General features: G+C 39.3%; 2 protein-coding genes across 2 annotated transcripts; both read left to right on the top strand.

Moving 5' to 3' along the window:
* The first annotated feature begins 1,647 nt into the window (after positions 1-1,647).
* Positions 1,648-2,586, top strand: LOC115272287 (olfactory receptor 481-like). Its single transcript, XM_029915378.1, has one exon. The coding sequence runs from the start codon at positions 1,648-1,650 to the stop codon at positions 2,584-2,586; it is 939 nt and encodes a 312-aa protein (XP_029771238.1).
* A 7,511-nt stretch (positions 2,587-10,097) lies between these two features.
* Positions 10,098-11,036, top strand: LOC115272264 (olfactory receptor 481). Its single transcript, XM_029915355.1, has one exon. The coding sequence runs from the start codon at positions 10,098-10,100 to the stop codon at positions 11,034-11,036; it is 939 nt and encodes a 312-aa protein (XP_029771215.1).
* The last annotated feature ends 4,750 nt before the right edge of the window (positions 11,037-15,786 follow it).

Here is a 15,786-nt window from a genome sequence, read left to right as displayed (position 1 = left end):
TCAAGATTACCTGGCTAGTAAGTGACAGACGTTAAATTTATCCCCAGAGCTTTTTGCCTCTCAAATCTTCTTTTATTTTCATTGCAGCAACTGTGCAGCATGTTCTCCATATCATACTGGCATCCACATCATATTTTGAACTCATTTGAGTCTTTCATGTATGTATTTTCTTATAAACATATAAGATGTATTTTAGATTTGTGTCTTTTAAACCCCTGGCACAATCCTGGAACTAGTTAATGAAACTAGAGATTCAGTATTCCTACATTACTGTATCAAGTTAATTCATATGAAAAATGAATCAAATCACGAGTTTAATCATTACTGCAAAGGGTACACATTCTTCATAGTAAGGTCAACTGAGAATAGCATACTGATAGTTATTTATCTGTATATTTTGTACAAAAAAATTTAATGTTGAGGGGTTTTTTTATGTTTTTTTAAAATTTATTTTTGATACAGAGAGAGACAGAACATGAGAGGGGGAGGCACAGAGAGAGAAGGAGATGCACAGAACCAGAAGCAGGCTCCAGGCTCTGAGCCAGCCGTCAGCACAGAGCCCGATGTGGGGCCCAAACCCACGAACGTGAAATCTGACCTGAGCCGAAGGCTTAACCGATCGAGCCACCCATGTGCCCCATGTTGAGGGTTTTTTAAAAATAGTAAATACTCCATTTGGAAATTCAGGGGTCTACACATGGTCAACAGTGTTCCTTTCCAAAACAATTACATTTCTTCTCTCTCTGGTAGATGGTACCACTGTCTTATAGTTGTATCATGTGGAATATGTCACTGTGGAAGAAGAGAAAATTGTCCACTGGTAATTTAATTTGATCTAGAAAAGACATATGGCATTTCCTCAACTAGCCCATGTACTGTTTATGGTCTTACCTAATCACAAAGGGGCTGGGAAGTGTGGTCTCCAAGGTGACCAAGAAAGGAGCAAATTGGATATTGCTAAACACTAGCATAAGGTCAGTCACTCTGAGCATTCTGGTGCTCATCAGGCTTAAGTGTCCATTCAACAACCTGAATTGATCAAATGATACAAATGTGAGTATTAACTGTGCTCTGATCTGGGTTACTAGTCTCTTTGTGGGTATCTTTGGCCTTAAAGTAATGGACATTAATATTCTCAAATCACGTATAAAGAAAATATATTTGAAAACATTTTTTAGAGTTAGGGATCGATGTTATGATTTTTTAAGTTTATTTAAGTAACCTCCATACCCAACATGGGGCTCAAACTCATGACCCCAACATCAAGAGCCTCATGATCTCTGAGCCAGCCAGGTACCCCTGTTATGCTTTTTTTTATAGGGTAAATGGTGGGAGCACCTGGGTGGCTCAGTTGGCTAAGCGTCTGACTCTTGATTTTGGCTCAGGTCATGATCTCACAGTTTGTGGGTCTGAGCCCTGCCTTGGGCTCCTTACTGTCACACAGAGACTGCTTGGGATTCTCTCTCTCCCTCTCTCTCTGCCCCTCCCCCATGCATTCGCGCTCACTTGTGTATGCTCTTTCTCTCTCTCTCTCTCAAAACAAATAAGTAAACTTAAAAAAATGGGTGAATATGTTAACTATGAGATCACTGACTTTATTCTTAATATCCATTGGTTTTTATTTCAATAGGCATCATTACAAATAAGATGGAGGCTGGAAACCACACAATGGTGACAGAGTTCATTATTTTGGGTTTAACAGAAGATCCTATACTTTGTTCCATCTTCTTTGTGGTTTTTCTAGGAATCTATGTCGCTACCATATTGGGCAATATCAGCATAATTGTGTTAATCCACAGAAGCCCTCAGCTTCACACCCCGATGTACCTTTTCCTCAGCCATTTAGCCTTTGTGGATATTGGGTATTCCACGTCAGTCACACCCATTATGATTGTGAGTTTCCTGAGAGAGAGAACTACTATTCCTGTAGCTGGCTGTATAGCTCAGCTTAGCTCTGATGTCGTCTTTGGGACGGCTGAGTGCTTCCTGCTGGCTGCCATGGCCTATGACCGCTATGTGGCCATCTGCGCTCCACTTCTCTACTCTACACACATGTCTTCCAGAGTCTGTATCATCTTATTGGCTGCTTCCTACCTGGGGGGATGTGTGAATGCTTCATCATTTACTGGCTGTTTACTGAGCTTGACTTTCTGTGGATCAAATAAAATCAACCATTTCTTCTGTGACTTCCCACCACTAGTGAAGCTTTCTTGTACCCATATTTATGCTGCTGAAGTATCTCCCGCCATCTTAGCTGGGTCAATCATTGTAATCACACTGTTTGTCATAGCTGTTTCCTATCTATACATCCTGCACTCAGTCCTGAATATGCCCTCCACTGAGGGAAGACACAAGGCCTTCTCTACTTGTACTTCTCACCTCAGTGCAGTCACTTTGTTTTATGGGACAGTCACATTTGTTTATGTCATACCGAAGTCAAGCCACTCATATGACCATATTAAAGTGGTGTCTGTGTTCTATACAGTGGTGGTCCCCATGCTGAACCCCTTAATCTACAGTATGAGAAACAAAGAGGTGAAAGAAGCAATGAGAAAATTGATGGCTAGAAAGCATAGGTCATTTTGAAAGAAATTCAGTGTGATTCCAGAAACTGAAAAACTATAGATCCGTGAACTTATGTGATAGATGTTTATGTTGTTCATTAGCCTTATCACTTTATGTGAAGAACTATCTTAAATACACAATGCTAGTATGTTAATGCCAACTTTAATGTATAATTTTCTGGGTCACAAATATATCATTTCATGAAATTCTGCTGGGTTCAATTCAATTTAATGTGTATATTTCAGCATTAGGAGACCGGCAGAATACAGTTTTACTTTTTCTCTCCTTTGCTCATTGGTTAGAGTCCATGATTACAGAGTGTTTTTTCTTCTGTTAGGTTATTATTTGTAAAATACTATCTTGTAAACTAGTATCTTAGAAAGCATTGTGTACTCAAAGGAAATACAATTGATGGTACTGTTGTCAGTCCAGGTCACTTTCTCTGGAAGACTTGGCCTGTCTTATACAGAGTTATCAGAATCTTTTGAAATAGTTATACTGGGGTCTGGAAAAATTTTATTCCCACCTAGAATAAGACTGACCAAAAGAATTTATTCCACAGTTTTGCCACCAAGGCAACTCAATCCAGGTAACACAGAAGGCACTCTGAAGGCTGAGGCTTTGAGAGTTCCTTTGAAAATGCCCAGTAGCTTTTCATATTTCTCAAAGTTTTGTCTGCAAAGCCTTTGAATAGTAAGAAGAACTACTGGGGAGTATTGCTGGGGCGAGGCTAGGGCACAGCAGAGCTGTCTTTCAGCAAGCCGACTGGTATAGAATTATGGATTAAGACACCCAAGCTGATGCAGGCAAGGAATAAACCTGCCACCCTTTTTCCAAATATCTCCCAAAGTGTTCATTGCCACCACTTCTGTCATGACTTTATTTTGGATGTTTATGATTGAACCTGGATAGTGTTCAGCCTCCTGAATTACTTCCCTCCCTCCAGAACCTTCTGATTAATCATGTTTAAAGATTAAAATATGGTTTTCCAATGATTACAAAGGTGGTGTGTGTTGTATGAATCCTAGAGCAAGTGTGGATTCCAATTCTCCCCAATCTGATGTTCCCAAAATATAAATTGGTGAAAGTATAACTCCTTACAAACAGTCAGGAATAAGAAGACCAGGTGCAGAAGGAGCTACCTTCAGGAAGTCCTGGTAACTCAGCTCTCAGGTGGTTGAAATTATTTATCCACAGATTTTTTAGAAAGATAACACCAGAGTCCCAGGCTAGTTACCAGGTTTTACATTGAAGTAATCAGGTGGTGTTCCCTCTCATCTCCCTGGACCTCTTATGTTGAGCCTTTAAAAAAATGTATTTATCAGCCATTTGTATGTCTCCTTTGTGTCAAGTCCTTTACCAAATGTATTGTCAGATTGTACTTTTCTTATGGATTTATTCTCACTATAATCTGTCTACAAGTCCTTTGCCCTGTTTGTGCATTTAGAAGCTATACTCCCATTCCTGTTTGCCTTGTCACTCTCTTAATTGTCTCTTTTGATGAATAAAAGTTTTTAATTTTAATGAAGTCTAATGTAACAATATTTTCTTTATTGTTTCATGCTTTAGTGACAAGTTCAAGAAATCGTTGCCCAATCCAAGGCTACAAAGATATTCTCTCACATATTCTAGAGGTTTTATACTTTTGAAACTCACAGTTGAGCTGCAGTTTTAAATATTTTGTTTCACATGTGAATTCAAAAAGGCAGAGCTGACATATATATTTACTGAGAGAATGTGTGAAACTATGTGATTTTGCTGGTAGCTCCTCCTCCAAGACTGCTTTTTCTTTTCTTAATAATTTATTTTTAATTTACATCCAAGTTAGCATATACTGCAACAATGATTTCAGGAGTAGATTCCCTAATGCCCCTTACCCAGTTAGCCCATCCCCCTCCCACAACCCCTCCAGCAACCCTCTGTTTGTTCTCCATCCTTAAGAATCTTTTATGTTTTGTCCCCCTCCCTTTTGTATATTGTTTTTGCTCCCTTCTCATGTATCTTAAAATCCTCATATGAGTGAAGTCATATGATATGATCAGTCTTTCTCTGACTGAATTATTTCATTTAGCATAATACCCTCTAGTTCCATCCACATAGTTACAGATCGCAAGATTTCATTCTTTTTGATCGTCATGTAATACTCCAATGTGTGTATATATATATATATATACACACACACACACACACACACACCACATCTTCTTTACCCATTCATCCACTGATGGACATCTGGGCTCTGTCCATACTTTGGCTATTGTCAATAGTGCTTCTATAAACATTGGGGGGCATGTGCCCCCTTGAAACAGCGCTCCTGTATCTCTTGGATAAATACCTAGTAGTGCAATTGCTGGGTCATAGAGTAGTTCTATTTTTAATATTTTGAGGAATCTCCATACTGTTTTCCAGAGGGGCTGCACCAGTTTGCATTCCCAACAGCAGTGCAAAAGGGTTCCTCTTTCTCCACATCCTCACCAACATCTGTTGTTGCCTGAATTGTTAATGTTAGCCTTTCTAATGGGTGTGAGGTGGTATCTCATTGTGATTTTGATCCCAACAAGCCCTCCTTAATGTCCTTTTCCCATTTAGCTTATCCCCCCCCCAACACCCCTCCAGCAACCCTCAGTTCTCTGTACTTGAGTCTCTTATGGCTTATCTCTCTCTCTGCTTTTATTTTATTTTTTCTTCCCTTGAACTCTTAAACTATGAAAAGGAATCAACTCAAAATGGATTAAAGACTTAAATTAAGAACTAAAACTGCAAGAAGAAAACTACTGGAAGAAAACATAGGGGAAAAGTTTCATGTCATTGGTCTTGGCAATAATTTTTTTGGTATGACATTGAAATCACAGGCAGCAAAACCAACAAAATCACAGGCAAAAAAATCACAGGTAATAAAAATAGATAAGCGGGACTACATCAAACTAAAAGCTTCTGCACAGCAGTGAAAACTATCACCAAAGTGAAAAGATGACTACAAAATGAAAATATATCTGATAAGAGATTAATTTTCAAAATTTATAAGGAACAACTTAGCAAAAACAACTCAATAGCAAAAACACTAATTAACTCGATTTAAAAATAATCTAAAGACTTGAACAGACACTTCTCCAAAGAAGACATAGAAATGGCCAAGAAGTACAAGGAAAGATACTCAGCATTACTCATCATCATGTAGATGGAAATCAAAACCACAATTAAAATATCACCTCACATGTGTCAAGATGGTTATTACATATTTTAAAAAAGCATATGTGAGGGGCACCTGGATGGCACAGTCAATTAAACATCTGGCTTCAGCTCAGGTCATGATCTGACGATTTGTGGGTTCCAGCCCCATGTCAGGCTCTGTGCTGACAGCTCTGAGCCTGGAGCCTGCTTCTGATTCCGTCTCTCCCTCTCTCTCTGCCCCTCCCCCACTCTTGCTTGCTCTCTTGCACCTGCTCTCTCTTTCTCCCCCCTTCCCACCCTCCCTCCATCAAAAATAAAGAAGAACATTAAAAATTTTTTTTAAATTAAAAAACAAAAGATAGCGTAGGTGAGTATGTGGAGAGAGGGAAAACTTTTATACATTGTTGCTTGGAATGCAAAATGGTGCAGCTGCTATGAAAACCAGTATGGAGGTTACTCAATTAAAAACAGAACTACCATAGCATCCAGTAATCCCAACTCTAAATATTTATTTAAAAGAACTGCAATCAGTGTCCCAGAGATATTAGCACTCTCATATTCACTCCAGCACTATTAACAATAGCCAAGATATGAGAAAATAATCTAAATGTCTATGACAGATAAATGGATAAAGAAAACTTGGTATATATACATACAATGGAATCTTTTTTCATCTTAAAGGAAATTCTGCAATATGTGATACCATGGATGAACCTGGAAGACATTATGCTGAGGGAAATAAGTGAGTCACAGAAGGACTAATAATATATGATTCTACTTTACGGTGTACCTAAAACAGTCAAATTCACCGACTCCAGAGTGGAATGATGGTTGTCAGAGACTGGAGTTGGAGGGAGATGGGAAGTTGCTAATCAACAGGCATAAGGGTGCAGTTAAGCAAGATAAGCATGTTCTAAATATCTGCTGAAGAACATTGTACTGCAGTCAACAATACCGTATTGTACACATAAAAGCCTATTAAGAAGTCTCATGTCAAGTACTGGTGTTGCTATGTGCCACGCACTCTGCAGTGTCCTAAGCATAAAGTGTGGAACAAAGCAGACATGATCCTTCCCTCATGGAAGTGTAGGAAAGTAGGCCTAAAAAAGACACTGAGCAATTATTTACACTAGTATCATCATAATTAAGAGTTTAATAAATGCAAAAGATATTTCAGGGTTCTCTGAAACTATTCACTGTGAGACTATGACGTAGTCAAGGGTGTCAGGCGAGGTTTCAATGGTAAAATAAATTTAAATGTGAGACCTAAGGTGACTAGAATTTGGTCTTCCTTTGGAGTGGGATGGAGTGAAGAATATCACCATCAAGTGTTTGTAATTGGATAGAGATAGAAATGTAGGAGTATCTGTTTATCCTTAGGTCCTAGCATAGTATTGGATACATAGAAAGATTTTCTAACAATTGTTTAACACTAATTCAACAAACATCTATTCAGTGCCTCCTATATTCCCAGAATTGCACCTTTAAAGAGGGATACAAAAATAGTCATAGATGCTGCACTTTTCACCAAGGAAATAGCAAAATCTTCCAACTATAATGGATACTAATCAAGTGGTGTGAAGAAACTGTTGGGAAGAGGACAGGAATGAAGGGAATTTAATTCTCCCAGATATGATCTGAAATGTTTTTGTGGAATTGATGGCCACCTATTTGTGTCATTCATCAGCCACGGTTGGGCTTCCTTAAAACTTAAAGGAATAGTATCTTTCTAGAACAGAAGCAGTCTCACAGCATGCCCATTTCCTAATTTGGTAGATTTGAGGTGTTTGAGCTGTTAGATATTCCTAATGTAATTATCAGGTTTAGCTTTGTTCTGAAGGTTATTGACTAATGGGCTCTTTCAAGCCCAGAATCAAAGGAACTTGACCTTCAGCCTTAGAGGATGTTCTGCTGTGTGGCCATGGTTCAGGAATACAACCAGAGTCGATTGTGGCCATGTATCTTTGATAACCTGCCAGTCAATGTGGAAGTTGTGGATGGCAGGGTCCTAAGAAAATTGTTAGTGTGAGCTTCATTGTTTTATTAGGAGTTGATGGATTAAGATTGGCAAAGGGGAGAGGGAAGAGCATGTGTGTGAGAATGTCTGCCACCAATAAGCATGGTATGTGTGTGAAGTGTCCTAGATCCCCATTACATGTAAAACATACATATGATTTTTTAAAAGTTACATCACTTATGTTGAAAATAATATTGCAGTTCCAGTGGACTCATGTTTGTAAATTAAACCGTACTAGCAAACCCACATTATCTCTAAACATAGATGACATGAAAACCTGAGTCACTGAATATAGCCACACTCCAAAATGCCACAAATTCTCACAGCCATATTAGTCGTGTTGATCTAATAATCAACTTCAATAACAGTAAAGTGTTATAATTGTTTTCAATTTAATTGATATGTTTAATTTTTTTCATTTAATTAAAAAAATAGAAGAGACGGATTTAGAAAGTATTCCATTCACATACTTTTGTATAATCATGTTTACATGCTATTTCTCTGTCCCAATAGATATGCACATGTAATTTCTCTATCCCAAAGGATTCTTGGTGTAGTTTTCCAGAACAAATAAATTAATTTGTAATTACAGGTGAAGTAAGTGATTTGGGCCTTATCTCAAATGACCTAAGCCTCACTTAAATATAGCACTGCTATTCAGTGACAATTCCTTGGAGCCTATCCCTAGTGTTGTAGTGGGTGTGTCGCTAATTTATACTGTTCTTTATTAAGGGACACAGAAATATTTGATTCTTTTATATGTACCAGAAGGTGCAAGTTGCTTATTTCAAGTAAATTACTAGTAATTGAGCATCTACTTGTTATATGTACAGTGCGTGGTGTTTTCATCCACATCATTTAATACAAGACTCACATGAGGTATGTGTCATCATTTCCTTTTTACAGGTAAGTAAGCAGAAGATCAACAATTTCTTGCAATGTGCCCATGATTCCATAGACAGTGAAAGGCAGAGCTAGACACCAATCCCAAGTCTGTGTGGCTGCAAAGTCCAGGGTCTTTCTGTGCATCACTTTACTTCCCTCCTGGCACTCATATCCAACTTTGAAAGCTTTGTGCCTTTCATAAAGTTATTTTTTTCTAAAATAATGGTTGAGGCTTTGTCTTGTTAAAAAGAAAGCCAGAATGTGGGAATTCAGACACAGAACCCCAGTACTGCCCATACTATAAGAAATCATTGTCATGATTCACATGCAACTTTGGGGAAAATGTCCATGCGTGCCAATAGTTATTTATGTATGTTTTCTTAATTCTTCATCAGATAGAAGTTCTTCAGACAAAATTAAATTATTCAGAAGAATATGTTGCTGTTTAACCTAGAGAAGATATGAAAATGACCAAATATAACTAACGTATTCTTCCCTGTCCTTGATTATGTGCTCTAATTTGAATCAAGGGAATATTATTCTGAAATGACCATTTTTCTTCCAATCCAATTTCCTTGCTTCCCTCACTGGCTACTTCCCTCCATACCTCTCTAATTACTCTCTCCCCCATCACCATCATATGGCCCCACTTCTTATTTCCCTACAGTTGCTTAATACAGCCCTTGAAACCAAAACTTACCAAAGCAGGTCCCCAAATGCTTCGGTTCACTTTCCAATCAGTCCCAGTCCATAAAAATACCTGGACTCTTCTTACTGCTTCATGCAATTCCAGAAGCATGAAAAAGTACAGTGTGAGAAATGTCTTGGAAGATTTTGCAAAACATCCTGGATTTAGCTCATAACAATAATAAAAATTCTATTTATCCCTTTTGGCTTGAACATAGACACTTTCCAGCCCTTGGTATCAATGATAACTTGGATGTGATTTTTTTTTCCATTCCAGGAAAAGGATCAAGTCAGAAAGACATGTCAAAGTCAACTTGATACTTTTTGGTTCAATGATGGGATAAATGGTGATAGTATCTACTGAAAAGAGAATGCTGAGGCAGAGGCACATGTGGGATGAGGACAGAAAATCAAGAGCTGGCCTTTCTATGATCATTTAGGTTATTTACAGTTCATGTTATTAGAATCAGTATTGCTGTAACATCCTTTTACCTATTTCTTGTACACATTGAAAGACCTTCTCTGTGGTATGCTCTATGATATTGGAGTAAAATAGTTGAATTCTAAGGTAATTGAGTCTTCAATTTTAATATTATCATGGAATTTGAAAAGAAAATTTGTGTGCACCAAGTATTCTAGAAGTGAGGCAAAGTTACCACTTAAATTTTTTAATTGTAGGGTTCTCTTCAGGTATCTACATTAAATGTGGGGTAATTTCAGCCAGCTTAACCTCCTCTGGTTCCAATGTCAATAGGCGCCATTAAGTGACTAGATGGAGACTGAAAACCGTACAGCAGTGACAGAGTTTATTATTCTGGGATTAACAGATAATCCCACACTATGTGCCATCTTCTTTGTGATTTTTCTGGGAGTTTATATAGTTACTATAGTGGGAAATATCAGTATAATCATCTTAATCCGAAGCAGCCCGCAGCTGCACACCCCAATGTACCTTTTTCTCAGCCATTTGGCCTTTGTGGACATTGGGTATTCTACATCAGTCACGCCAATCATGCTGATGAGTTTTTTAAGAGAGAAAACCACTATCCCTGTCACTGGTTGTATAGCCCAGCTGGGCTCTGATGTCACTTTTGGGACTACAGAGTGCTTCTTGCTGGCCACCATGGCCTATGACCGCTATGTGGCCATCTGCTCTCCTTTACTCTACTCCACCCAGATGTCCCCAGTGGTCTGCTTCCTCCTCCTGGGGGCTTCCTACCTAGGTGGATGCATGAACGCTTCGTCGTTTACAGGCTGTTTGATGAATCTATCCTTCTGTGGACCAAATAAAATCAACCATTTTTTCTGTGACCTCTTTCCACTCTTGAGGCTTTCCTGTGGCCATGTTTTTATTGCTGAAATATCTCCCGCCATCTCTTCTGCATCCGTCCTCATAAGCACACTGTTTACCATAATTGTGTCCTACAGCTACATCCTCCACTCAATCCTGAACATGCGCTCTACTGAGGGGAGGAAGAAGGCCTTCTCGACCTGCACATCCCACCTCACGGCCGTCACTTTGTTTTATGGGACAGTTTTGTTCGTGTATGTGATGCCCAAGTCGAATTATTCAGCTGATCAGGTCAAAGTGGCATCTGTCATCTATACAGTGGTGGTCCCCATGTTGAATCCCCTCATCTACAGTCTGAGGAACAAGGAGGTGAAAGGGGCCATGAGAAAACTAATGGCCAGAACACACTGGTTCTCCTGAATTAGATCAGAAATAAATCCATAAATAACAAAGCAATGATTTGGGGAAACATTTGTTCTGGATACTTTAATGATGTTTATCATTAACTTCATCACTTTGATAGTGAAGAACTCCTATAAATGTAAAAAGCAATGTTTACGTCCATACAGAAAGTTTAATGTATCATTTAACATGGAAATCTGTTTCATTCAAATTAAATGTGAACTTTTCAAGGTAAGAATTCCTTCTTGCAAAATAGTTTCATTCATCAGTTTTGAGTCCTATTTAAATACAGAGAGCTATTTCCACCAAAGATCTCATTTAATTGAATTCCATCTAGTTAAATAACATTTGGGGAAGAAAAAAACACTTGTCCCCAATAGATTTGTAATAAAAGATACTACTGACAAGTCAGGAAGTTCTGGCCACTTCCTTTAAAGGTACTGCCCTGCGTTTGTCACCGTATATTTAAATGTTTGGGAGCATTGATGTTCATGTCTCCTAAAAGCTTCCATTTGCACTTTATTGGAGCAAGAGTGGAGATCATGATTCCTCTGCTTGGTCATTAAGAGATTCAACCCACATAACACAGAAGAGACCTTGTGTACACCTGTGCCGACCATTTTTACAACGTAAGTCTTACCAGATGAGTCTGGAGTAAGAATTCAGAAGCTGAGGTTTCTTTGGAGGCGAGACTGGGACATGGGGACTTTGTTTCAATGATAATTTATAGGTAGGAGGCGTGATAACGGGTCAGGCAAATTGTACATTTGCCACACAGTTTGTAATGTCTCTCAAGGAGGTGTCCGCTGTCCCTGCTTCTTCCACTGACCTTTCCAAAGGCGCTTATGATCCCATCTGGTTATGGCAATTGCCTCTAAATTGATTCCCTGCCTCCTGTATGCCTTTCACAGTGATTTATGATTTATATTTTAGATAATATATTTTATTGGTAGCATATGAGTAATATCAGACAAATTCTGAGACAGTTTGGAGGGACCACTTTATGAGCTGAGTTGGGTTCTTCACTGGTCAAATTAAGGAAACCTCCTCCTTTTTTTTTTTTTTTTTTTTTTTTTTTTTGTCTGGAAGTCACATTGTGGGGTTTCTCTGGTCCTATTTTCCCATTCATGCTTCTTTACTTGTATCAACTGTGGACCTGTAATCCCACCAGTGCAAAAACTCTGGGGGCCAAAGTCAGCATGGACACAGCCCTTTGCAAAGAGAGAGCCACCAAAGGTATGACTTCAGTCTTGGAAAAGGGCATCTTCAGGTCACAGTGGGAGATCTGCTCTCTGGTGGTTGAAGTTTTTCACTGAGTGTTTCTGGAAGTCTTTGTCTTCATCTTTCCTCCTATACTTTGCTTTTCACCAGGATTCATCTTCAGCCCTCTGCCCTCTCCTCCTCCCCATGATCCCCATGTGTGATCTTATCTTCTCCCATGAGCTCAGCTGCCACCAATGTGGTGACAGTCCCTACACACCCTTCCTTGGTGGACAGATGAACTTCTTCACTGGCCTTTACCCTTAAGACTCTCAAACTCAGTGTGCCTTGACTATATTTTGTTTCTCACAAAATTATTTCTTTTACTCTGGCCCTTTCCTAATTAGTAGCAACTCTTTCTAAGGCCTAGTACTGCAAGAGATTTGGAGCAACCATCACCGCACACCCATCAAAATAGTCTGCTTCCTCCCACTTCGTTCCTTCAGTCAGATGGAAGACTTGTTGAATCCTGGCCTCTCCTGTATCTACGTCTCTTCTGTCCAGGCACTTAAAGACTCCCCAGTTGTTTGTGCTAAGTCCATGCAGAGGTTTTTCCTTCATATTTCCATTTGAAGGGATCCTATAATCCAATCACCCAGATGTAGGGTGTGTGGCACTGTCACATCTTTTAGTGGAAAGGATAGGCATTGACACTTTTTTTTCCCCTCCCAAGTTCTAAGTCAGCTGAAATGACAGAAAGAGAAGGCATATGAGAGACCAAAATATTAACCTAAACCAATGAAAGAGCTGATATTAGAGTATGTGACACACATTTGTGGACACATTGTGTTTTCACGTTCTGAATCCCAGAATTTGACACACTCCTTCTCTGTCTCTGGCAATACCGGAAACACTCTGGCCTCCCCAGTGAGAGTAGGCCTGTCCCCATCCCAGAGCACTGAGGGCAGAGTTACTCCCAAGAGTAAGGGGCAAGGTGAAAGGCTGGGATTTATGTTATGAGTTGAATTGTGTCCCTCAAAAATTCATCTGTTGAAGTCCTAACCACCAGCATCTAAGAATGTGATCTTATCTGGGAATAGGGTTGTTACCAGTGTAATTAGTTAACATGAAGTCGTACTGGAGTAGGGTGGCTTCTAATACAATAAGACTGGTATCCTTACTAAAAAAAAAAGGAAAATTTGGACACAGAAAGCACACAGGAGAACCAAAGCACAAACCAGCAGAATCCAAGTGAGAGAGATGGAAGGAATCTCGAAGTCCTCAAAAGGAATCAACCCTGCTGACACCTTGATCTTGGATTCCTGAACTGTGAGACAATCAATTTTTGTTGTTGAAGCCACTCAGTTTATGGTATTGTTAAGGCTGCCCTACCAAGCTAATATTACTACGTATCTAGTTTTCCTCTCCAAACTTACCATCAGCTAATATACTTCCAGGGAAGGAGGGAGTGAAGGCTAAGAAAGGTGTGTTATGGGGGCACCTGGGTGGCTCAGTTGGTTTTAAGCGTCTGACTTTGGTTTGGGTCATAATCTCACGGTTTGTGAGTTTGAGCCCTACATCGGGCTCTGTGCTGACAGCTCAGAGCCTGAAGCCTGCTTTGGATTCTGTGTCTCCCTCTCTCTTTGCCCCTCCCTGCTCAAGCTCTCTTGCAAAAATAAACAAATATTTTTTAAAAATTTTGTGTTATGCTAGCAGATATCGCTTCCAAAGGGGGATAGAGAATATTAGAAATGGTCAAAAGCATTTTCCCCAAACAGCACATCCAAAAATAAGGATCATGGATATATCCCTGTGGCAGGGTGCCTGGGTGGCTCAGTTAGTTCAGCATCCAACTTCAGCCCAGGTCATGATCCTGAAGTTTATGAGTTCGAACCTTGCATCAGGCTCTATGCTGACAGCTCAAAGCCTGGAGCTTGCTTTGGATTCTGTTTCCTTCTCTCCCTGCCCCTGCCCTACTCGTGCTCTTTCTCTCCCTCAAAAATAAAAACAAACATTAAAAGAATTTTAAAAAATATATCCTTGTGGAAATAATCAAAAACTCCTTTTGTAAGAATTTTATTTTTTGGAAATTTCCTGATTACTATGGATTGTAGACTGAGAACAATCAGGAACTCCTTTTGTTAAAAAAAATATTTTTGGAAGTCTCTTGATTACTAGGGATTGTAGTTTGCTACTTAGAAGGCAGAAATAGGAACTGAGCAGGGTGTCCAGCTGGCTTGTTCAGAAGAGGATGGGACTCTTGACCTTGGAGTTGTGAGTTGGAGCACATCGTGTGTAGAGATTACTTAAAAATAAAATCTTTTAAAAAGAAAAAAGGAAGTATGAACCAGGAGAAAATTGTCAAGATCCCCAACTGTTGTGTTGTTAAAAGATTCTTAGTCTGTATAAATTTCAGGAAATGTTTCTTCTGCAGTGGATTGGGATTTAGCAAGTCATTGGCATTCCTGACATTTTGTGAACCTTACCTGTAATGGAGAAGATTGATGGCAAAGGAGGAGAGGTCATTTCTTGGGGGTAAGGAAATCATTAAATCCTGTGATTGGGGTGGTGGTCATACAGGTGTTTACATTTGTCAAAAGTCATCAACCTGTAGATTTTAAACATGTGTTTGTAAATTATCATGCTTCAATAAAGTTGCTACTTTGGAAGATGCTATAAGAGAGTAGTCTGTTCTTTCTCATTTTAGTCTGAGGCTCCAGGCAGTGGTGATAGGATTATCACCTACCTACCAGTGTAGGCCAACTCTATTTCTTAATCATTTCTCAAAGCTACTCCCCCAACTATGCACCTGCTCTAGTTTCCCAGACATTTATTCTTTCTGTGTCCTCCATTTGTTTCCTCACCACTATGCCTATACTAGCATTGACTTTCTTTCTGCTTTTTAAAAAAGTTTGATTATTCTTTTAAAAAATTTTTTTAAATGTTCATTTATTTTTGAGAGAGACAGAGCACAAGCAGGGGAGGGGCAGAGAGAGAGGGAGACACAGACTCTGAAGCAGGCTCCGGGCTCCCAGCTGTCAGCACAGAGCCTGAGGCAGGGCTGAAACCCACAGACCGATTAGCGGTCACGACCTGAGACAAGTCGGCTGTCTAACCGGCTGAGCCACCCAGGCACCACTATTTCCTGTTTTAATACAGGCTTACTAGTGATGAATTTTAACAGTTTGGGGTGGGTTTGTGGTTGGGTTTTTCTGTTTGTTTGGGCTTTTCATTTTTGTTTTTGGGCTTTTGGTCATAAAAATTACTCTGCCTTTTTCTTACACTTAGTTTTTTTAATTTTGAAATAATCATAGATTCAAGGAGGCTACAAAGATAGTACAGAAAGGTCCTGTGTACCCTTTATCCAACTCACCCAGGGTTTACTACAGTACCACACAAAACCAAGAAACCGACATTGATACAATGGATTGGTATAGTTCAGCGCACCTTCCTTCTTGAAGATAAGTCTGTTTTGGGTTGAATTCTAGGTTACCAGTTAAACATCTTTGGGCACATTTAAGATATAATTGTTTTTGTGCTTCTACAATTTCTCTCAAAAATTTAGCTA

This window comes from Suricata suricatta, chromosome 11 (assembly GCF_006229205.1).
Source record: "Suricata suricatta isolate VVHF042 chromosome 11, meerkat_22Aug2017_6uvM2_HiC, whole genome shotgun sequence".
Classification (NCBI taxonomy): domain Eukaryota; kingdom Metazoa; phylum Chordata; class Mammalia; order Carnivora; family Herpestidae; genus Suricata; species Suricata suricatta.
Note: the sequence above shows the minus strand (reverse complement) of the source record. Positions and strands in the feature narration are given on the sequence as shown.